The sequence below is a fragment of the Mastomys coucha genome, unplaced genomic scaffold (assembly GCF_008632895.1).
Source record: "Mastomys coucha isolate ucsf_1 unplaced genomic scaffold, UCSF_Mcou_1 pScaffold22, whole genome shotgun sequence".
In the NCBI taxonomy this organism is placed as follows: Eukaryota; Metazoa; Chordata; class Mammalia; order Rodentia; family Muridae; genus Mastomys; species Mastomys coucha.
The window spans coordinates 119,710,068-119,719,202 of record NW_022196905.1 but is presented as its reverse complement, the minus strand read 5'-3'; the positions used below and the strand labels follow the sequence as shown (position 1 = coordinate 119,719,202).

Sequence of the window (9,135 nt, the reverse complement as noted above, 5' to 3'; positions counted from 1 at the left end):
AGACTAGTACAGGTTTTTTTTTTTACACCCTTGAAAATGGGGATTCTAAAAAGGATTCCACTAGCTAAAAGCAGTGACTAGAGCTCTCCCTAGACATCTTTCCCCTTACCTAGTGTCCCTTTATGTCCCCAAGATGGTTGAGTCCCTCCCAGGCTGTACCTCTCTGATCTACGCTCACCCTCTATGCTGCCTTCTTTCCTAAGAGCACACATGGCAACACTGAGCCCATCTCATCTTCAGTCAGCACTAGTAACCTAATTATTTTTCCCATATGGCCTGGCTGCTCACAGTTCTGAGGCATGACCATGCATGTTGTACTGACAAACAGAACAACATGGATTGGCTAGTCTATAATGAAGCAGATTTTGTATGACTTCTGGTTCAGAAGCCTGGAAATTTAAGATGGAGAGACCATCAGCAGAGGAAGGCGTTCTTGTGAGATGTTATCACAGAAGGGATCCAATGGGCTAGAACGACAAAAGAGGGAGCCAAACTCCCTTTCATAATTAAACCTTTTCCATGAGATGAGGGCGAATATTTGGACATCTATAGCAATGGGGGCATTCTTCCTACCTCGTGTACTTTAAGATCTCTATCTACCTCCTTCCCCATGGTAGCCTAGCAGCTCACTGAATGACATGAGTTCTTGGTGATTGATGATGTACAAAGACGGAAGCACCTCACCGTATCCTGTCACCAGTACCAAGCTCAAAATAGCAACAGCCACCTGTGGGAAGAAAACTACAAATAAACTTTATAGTATTCTAAACTATAAATCCCCAATTTAATCAAAACCTTGTTTAGACTCTGTTCCTTTATATCAGTGTCACTGGGCTTTTTTGTGGCTCTGGCATGGGTTTATACTGTACTTTAGTCATCTCCATCCTCCACACTATCCTCTATCACCACCAGGGCACCCACCTTTCTGCTGCCCTTCCTCTCCCTAAACACCTCCCTCTACTTAATGTCCCATATTAAAATCCAAATTTCACAATTGTCCTTTTGAGTTTGACTTGTTTCACTCAACATATTATATTTTACAGTTACCTCCATTTTTTTTCTGAGAACAACACCCTTCACTCTTACATATAGATGAGAAATTCATTAATATTTATCACACATTTTTTTAAGTCATTCATCCGGTGATAGGCAGCTAAAATCACCCCATGGCTTGTCTATTGCGCACAGTGAGGCAATCAACATGGACAGTATGGGTGTGCAGGGGGCCTGGTTAGTTTTTGTTGTCAACTTGATTCAACCTAGGTAGAAGAAACCTCAGTTGAAGAAATGCCTCCATCACATTGGCCTGTGGCCACATCTGTAAAGAATCATCTTTTGTTGATGGTTGATGTGGAAAGATCTAGCCCACTATGGGTAGTGTCATTCCCTACAATGGTGGCCCTTTGTCGTATGAGGAGGAGAGAGAGCTGAGTAGGTCGTGGATAGCAAGCCAGTACTCAGCATTCCTGAGCTGTGTCGGCTTCAGTTCCTGCCTCTAACTTCCCTCCATAACAGACTGGTGCCTAGAAGTGTAGCCTGAGATGAACTCTTTCCTCTTCAAGTTGGTGGCTATGGTGAGAATATTCTTCTTGTATTTATGCCTATTTGTTCATTTTTTTGAAAGCTGTCTCTATTCTTAGAAAGACAATAGCACATGTTTTCTGTCTGTCTGTCTGTCTCTCTGTCTCTGTCTCTGTCTCTGTCTGTCTCTGTCTCTCTGTCTCTGTCTCTGTCTCTCTCTCTGTCTCTCTCTCTCTCTCTCTGTGTGTGTGTGTGTGTGTGTGTGTGTGAGTGTGAGTGTGTGTTCTCCAGGCTTAAAAAAAAAAAATCCCCAAGGCTATATGTAAATCTCAGCAGGTGCTTGGAGAAGGAAGATGAGGGGGAGAAAGAGGGAAAAAAAACATATCATTTGAGTTAAGCCCACACTGAGGTCAGCCACACCGTGGACCAACAGTCACATAGTGGCAGGGGAATCATATAAGAGCAGAGAAAGAGTAAAACTCAAAGTGTGAAGGAAAAGATGCTTAAAACAGACATAGAACAAAGAAAAAGAAAAAGTTACATTCAGAAAAGTGGCCAGACTTACAGGTGAGTTCAAAATAAATTTTAAAAATATATATGTAACGTTAAAGTAGAAGGGAATGATTAGGGAAAAGAGATAGGCAGGGTGTAGTGGGGACAGGGGAGGGGACTGAAAAGGATTTTTTTTTGAAGATCAAGATCTATGTGGCATGAACAATTAAAGTGCCCTCTAACTTGCAAGTAAATTCCATACTTACCTGTATCCAATATTCTCTACCCATATTTCAAAAATAAAATTACCTCATCTATTTCATCCTGTTTTACTGCATTTGATCTAATAAATTCCTCGTAACCCGAAGTGCTGGTAAATTTTAAAGACATTTAAAATATGACTAGTCGATATCGGGTTTGTCATAAGTTTATCCTGACTTTGGAAGCGGGCCCAGGAGCTAATTTTTCCTCGCTCTTTGCAAAGAATCTATAATTCATGATTGCCATTGACTTCAATACAAGGTATTTAATCCTGTCAAATTCCAGCTTTGTTTGAATAAAAATGGCCCTCCTCTAATTGTGGGTTTTGATAAAGCTAATTTTGGTGTGCTATCCAGTGGGCCGCCTCAGAGAGGCTGGCAACATTTCTGATACGAAGAACGGCTTAAAGATAACCAAGGGAAAAAATAGGAGCTGGGAAAATAACCACCAAGGATGCTGGTGATTCAGAAACTGGAGACTTTTTCAGAAGGAAAAAAAAAAAAAGATACAGGAGCAAGCTCCTTGGGCAGAATGTGACTCAGGTCACCAGAACATTGGGTAGTGATTTTATTTTAGGTCTCCAGGAGGCTATATGAGGAGCTAAAGCCTAGATGCTGGAAGTTCCTAAGCGTATCTAGGGACAGAACCGGCCTGAGAAGTGTTCTATGATGTAAGCAGAGCTAGGGTGGTGTCACAGAGCACTGGGGGGAGGTTGCGCATCTATTCCACTTGGGGGCGCTAGACTCCCTTGAAGGTGGGTTCACTAACTTTGCAGCGGTGTGTGAATGCCAGTTCAGTTCCTGAATTCCCACAATTGTTCAGCAGGCTTTTGGTGCCTGGCCGGCTTCAGAAGACAGAATCTGGACGGCTAGGACATTTTCTTTGGGTAAATACATTTATGAAGTAACTGGGACCCCTGTAGCCCCAGAAAGCTAAAAGTTTTCCCTCGTACAGTGAGTAACACCGTATGTTCTAATGTCTCCCGTGTTTGGGAGCTGGGAGGATGGTCTAGGCTAGTCAATCTCCTGAGTTTATAATCCTTGCTAACAATATCTAATTCACATTTCCACTAAAATGCCAAAGCTCCTCTTTGTCCATGTGCGTTTTAGAAGATACTAGTTCTAACTGGCCGATGTTGCCCGGACAAATGAGTCTTGTTGTGGTCGGAGATGCAACGGCTTCACGGAATAAACCTGGGGCTGGGTCAGGGGACACAATACAGGAGGCTAGTGGTGTGCTGTGTCCCTGGGCAGATATTTGTGGACATAGCCACCTTCATACCCAGCTTGCGGGTAGAAGAGAGATGTGGCTACCTTTCTGGCTCATTTTTTCTGTTCTGCTTGCTCATTGCGGGGACGGGCATGCCAACTCCCACCATGACCTAGCCATTCATGGAGAGGTTCCTCAGCAGAGGCAAACTGTCTTAGGGTTGAAGACGCTGTCTTCTGAGCTGTAGAGAATCATTTGTTAATTTCCCTATGAACTTGTTTTGTTTTTAGTTTTTTTGAGACAGAATTTCTCTGTGTGGAGCTTTGTAGACCAGGCTGGCCTTCATCTCACAGAGGCCTGCCTCCCTCTGCCTCTTGAGTGCTGGGATTAAAGGCATGTGTGACCACTGCCCAGCCCTCCTATTAACTTATTACGACAAAATTAGATTTAGAAACCCATATCTGTTTAGCATAGCCTTCTTCGCCTGCTCCTCGCCTGCTCTGAAGTTCTCTTAGAGAAGAGCCTCGGTCCAGCATCCGCCCCCACCCCACCCCTGTTGTTCTTGCAGGCACTCATATGACAGAATCACAACAGCATTGTGTGTGGTTTAAGCAGGTGAGATCGATCTTCAAACCCAGGCAGTGGGCAACTATGAAGCTTGAACACAGAACGATAGCCACAAGATGGTGGACCAGGAGTGCCATGCCCTACCACACCAGATCTACAACCATGAAGAAGACGATGCCTCTGAAGAGGATGAGCACGCCATCCCCCCAGAAGCGGAGGAGGAGGAGGCCTTCTTCCCAGGCCCTGAGGAACATTGTCAGCTGCAGAATTTCTCACGGATGGAAGGAAGGGAATGAACCTGTCACCCAATGGAAAGCCATAGTTCTAGATCAGCTGCCAACAAACCTTTCTCTCTATCTGGTGAAGTATGATGGAATTGACTGTGTCTATGGGCTGGAGCTCCACAGCCATGAGAGGATTTTAAAGCTGAAGGTCTCGCTTCACAAAGTAGTGTTTCCTCAGGTGAGAGGCACCCACCTCACCAGCACCATGGTTGGCAGAGCGGTGGAACACAAATTTGAGGGCAAGCATGGCTCTAAGGATAACTGGAGCAGGGTGGTCCTAGCCCAGGGGCCGATCATGAAGGCCTGGTTTTACATCACCTATGAGAAGGATCTGTTCCTCTACATTTACCAGCTTCTGGATGACTACACAGAAGGTAATCGCCACATCATTCCAGAGACTCCTCCGGTAGAGGTGAGGTCAGACACTGACAGCAACGCCTTAACAGGTAAATGTGTGCAGTACACCAGAGGCGACGGGTCCAAAAAGGCCGGCAAGGTCATTTACCAAGTTCTAGCCAAGCCTTCCATGTACTGCATCAACTTTGATGGTGATGTCCATATCTACATCTATAATATGGAGGAAAAGATTCATTAAGGTGAAATTCACCAAGTTCGGGGACATAGATGGATAACTTATAGGATTGGGGGAAAAATGTTTGTTTTCCAGTGTGTTGGATACCTAAGGATCTTTGACTACCCCAGTATCTTTACCAATGGAATTTGTTTTGTTCTAAAAATTAAAACGTGTGACATGACGTGTTATGTGTGAACATTTTGGTGGAAAAGACAGGCTGTGGTGGATGGAACATGGAAGGAAGACGAAAGCATCAACTCAGGCTGTGAACAGTAAGTATTTCTAATGTCACAGAGGCTAAACTGAACAAGACTTAGTTGGTCTGGTCTGCAGGGAGAGCAAGGAACTAGAGATGGGGCTTGGAGGGACACAGATGTCAGGAGGAAAAAAAGATGGATGTTTAGGAAGCAGTGGAGAGGGACCAGACATAGGTAGACTCTCTGGGGTGAAGACTGAGGGAGAAACATACAGTTGGGGAAAGAGTGGTAGGTAAAAGGAATGTGGCCTTGGAATTCAAGGGGAAACCCAATAAACTGATCCAAACAGACTCAGCAATCAGAGAAAATCCGGCTTCATTAGTTAATGAAACCTAATGAAACTTGTCTCTCTTTTTAAGATTTATTATTTTTAACTATGTGGGTGGGGGCAGGTCATGTGCTTGTGAGTACAGGTGACCACAGAGATAAGAGTGTCAGGGCCCCTGGAGCTGGCATTAGAGATGGTTATGAGCCATTGGACGTGAGCGCAAGGAACCAAAGCCAGTTCTTCAAGAACAAAAGTGGCCCCTAAAGTCATCTTTTAAATAAATCCACTATTCATATGCAGAAAAGAGACCAGAATGAAGATAAGAAAGATAAAATTGATGGTGATGTGGAAAAGACTAAAAAGCACATAAAGAATGGAGGAGAAGACACTGGGGACAATGGATTCCAAGATGGAGTAGAAGACACTGGGGACAATGGATTCCAAGATGGAGTAGAAGACACTGGGGACAAGTGGATTCTAAGATGGAGTAGAAGACACTGGGAGACAAATGCATTCCAAAATGGAGTAGAAGACACTGGGGACAAATGCATTCCAAGATAGAGTTCTCAAAAAGTGAAGCAGGAGACCCAGGAAGAACAGAAAGTTTCTGGAAAGAGTTGAACTTGGGCCATATCCACATTGGCTTCTTTTGTTCCTTAACAAATAACCAGCCCATCACTTCAGAAGGTGGTTGTGAGGTAGGGACTTCCCAGGAGGACATTTTTGCCAGGACAACTCAGACTATTGAATCCACAACTAAATTTATATCTATGAGACTCCCGGAAGCATTGTAAAAACCATTATTTTGTATGAACAGTTAAAAAAGTAATTTAAAAGAGATGATTATACTGTGAGCTACTTTCAGGTGTTAAACAGATCCTATGTAGCTTTCCTGAGCATTGTTTGCCCCTGTTGCATCCTGTGATCTTTTTGAGATCTCTGCTGGATGCCCCAGATGACCACCAGAAAGCTTCCACACTGGTGTGTTCTGTATGACTCCCTACATACCTATGGCCCCTTTAGCCTGTCTATCCCCAGGAAGTTCCTGTCTTTTACTCATGTATGACCTTATTCTCAGAAAACACTGAAAGTATCTCCAATTCAGATGTGCTGAGCTCTTTTCCTATGCAACTTGTCATGGCTTTCAAATGCTTTGAGGCTCCTGACCATGTAGCTCTCCCCTCCTGTGCTCCTGAGAAGCCCCTGTGCTCCGTAGGGTCTAACTGGGCCACGTATACATTCCGAGGGTGTCTTTGGAGGCAGCCTTGTCATGGACTCATTAATTGCTGTCTCTAGAATAAGTTTCTATGCTGCAGGACGTGAAAACAAATACTTTCTATCATTGATTAATTTTGTTATTTGGGAGAGTTTCTGTACTGGCTGGTTGTCTTAGGGTTTCATTGCTATGAAAAGACACCATGACCAAGGCAACTCATAAGGGGCAACATTTCATTAGCGCTGGCTTATAGGTTCAGAGGTTCAGTCCATTATCATCAAGGCAGGAAGCATGGCAGTGTCTAGGGAGACATGGTGCTGGAGAAGAACCTGAGAGTTATGCATCTTGATCCAATGGCAGCCAGGAGAAACTGTCTCTTCTGCAGGCAGCCAGGAGGAGGCTCTTGCTCGAACTGGGCAGAACTTCAAAGTCCACCCCATAGTAAAGTGCTTCCTCCGACAAGGCCACACCTACTCCAACAAGGCCACACCTACTCCAACAAGGCTACACCTCCTAAGAAGCCAAGTGTATTCAAGCCACCACACTGGTTTTTGTGGCAACTTGACACAAACTAGAGTCATCAGAGAGGACGGAGCCTCAGTCAAGAAAATGCCTCCATAAGATCCAGCTGTTAGTCATTTTCTTAATTGGTGGGGGAGGACCCAGCCCATGGTGGGTGGTACCATCCCTGGGCTGGTAGTCCTGGGTTCTTTAAGAAAGCAGGCTAAGCAAGACATGAGGAGCAAAACAGTAAGCATCACCACTCCATAGCCTCTGCATCAGCTCCTGCCCCCAGGATCCTCTCCTGCTTCAGTTCCTGTCCCAACTTCCTTTGGTGATGAACAGCAATGTGGAAGTGTAAGCTGAATCAACCCTCTCCTTCCTAACTTGCTCTTTGGTCCTGGTGTTTCCTTACAACAATAGAAATCCTAAGACAGTTTCTTACAGAAACAGAATGTATAGTAGAGCCACTGTCACTTATCCCATAACCACAAACAGAAATATGTGGACACTTCGTTTGAATTTAAAGGTAAGATGTGTTCATGTACCTACCTGTGATGTAATTGTTCTAGTTTGCTTCCTTCTCACAATGATGGATACCATGATCAAAAATAACTTGGGGATGAAAGGGTTATTTGCCTTACAGGTTACAGACCATCACTGAGGGAAGCCAAAACAGGAGCTTGAAGCAGCATCAAGGAACACTCCTTATCCGCTTGCTCCCTGTCTCAGCCACCGTTCTGTTTCTGTGAAGAGACACCATGGTCAAGGCGTTAAATTGGAATTTAATTTAAAAGGCATTAATTTAAAAGAAAGCATTTAATTGGAGGCTTGCTTACAGTTTCAGAAGCTTGGTGCATCATCATGGCAAGAAGCCATGGTGCTGGAGCTATAGACTACTACTGATACGTAGGCGCAGAAAGAGAGAGAGAGACGGCACTGGGCTCTTAAAACCTCAAATCCCACTCCCAGTGACACATCCACTTCCTCCAATGGTACCACACCTTCTTTTAATCCTTCTAATCCTTGAAAATACTGCCACTCCCTAGTGAATAAATAGTCAAATTTATGAGTCTACAGGGGCCCCTCTTATTCAGTCCACCACACTTCCCATGGCTTGCTCCTCTACTTTCTTTAACACAGTCTAAAAGGCTATCTTTTTTATACATGACTACTGATGAGCTTGTCCACAGTGGTGGGCCCTCCTACATCAATCATTAATCAAGAAAATGTCCCATAGACTTACCCAAAGACCAATCTAATGCAGGCAATTCTTCAATTGTCCTCTTAAGTGACTCTAGATTGTCGAATTGGAGTAAAAAAAGACCCAGCACAAGAATGTTTATCATACTCCATATCACATGCTCACATTACTCACCACCAGCCCTTCTCTTCTATCTCTGCATAGACCCACTTCCCTGAATGGCAGAAGTGAAGGGTAATTACTGTCATCAGCATGAATACTCAATGATATGTGACAAGAAATGACTACTTTCTACAGCCTCCCAATCCCTAGTGAAAACATGTGTGTGCTACACTTACTGGGAGACACCCCCAGTCTGCCACTGGGCATTTTAATAGGTCACAGTAGACCACAGAACCAAAAAGTCACAACCTACTTCATCTCCTCTCAACAGGAGACATAGCCTTTTCTCAAAGTCTGTGACTCTATCTGTAGGCTTAGATTTTTCAAAACCTACTTTATTTAGAGTTCTTAAACACTTTAACCTCCCTTCTAGCCACCAAACAGAGGTAGCAGAGAAAGAAGGTTAATAGGAAAAGAGACTTGTGGACCTATTAGGAAGTAATTCTTTGGAGGCAACTGCAATCTTTGCTGTGCAGTCCAGGCCAATAGCAAACACGAAACACGAATCAGTAGCAGCAGCTCAGTCTGGCAGAAACCTCAATGCTCCAACAAATCAGCACGAATCAGCAGAAGCAGCAAGAATCAGCCAGAATAGCATGAGAAGTTCTTTTGTGCATTT

At 44.1% G+C, this 9,135-nt stretch overlaps 1 protein-coding gene across 4 annotated transcripts; it reads left to right on the top strand.

Moving 5' to 3' along the window:
* The first annotated feature begins 2,975 nt into the window (after positions 1-2,975).
* Positions 2,976-5,089, top strand: LOC116070915 (Y-linked testis-specific protein 1-like). Of its 4 annotated transcripts, none has more exons than XM_031342316.1 (2): positions 2,976-3,028; positions 4,052-5,089. In XM_031342316.1, exon 2 carries the CDS (start codon positions 4,060-4,062, stop codon positions 4,927-4,929), a length of 870 nt encoding a protein of 289 aa, XP_031198176.1. In that variant the 5' UTR covers positions 2,976-3,028; positions 4,052-4,059; the 3' UTR covers positions 4,930-5,089. The 4 variants fall into 4 exon arrangements, with proteins under 4 accessions (XP_031198176.1, XP_031198177.1, XP_031198175.1 ...); XM_031342317.1 differs by having other exon boundaries at positions 2,992-3,160; positions 4,099-5,089; XM_031342315.1 differs by having other exon boundaries at positions 2,992-3,160.
* Positions 5,090-9,135: the final 4,046 nt, after the last annotated feature.

Coding starts and splice junctions, on each gene's coding strand:
- LOC116070915 (XM_031342316.1), top strand. CDS start 4,060: ATGACAGAATCACAACAGCATTGTGTGTGGTTTAAGCAGGTGAGATCG.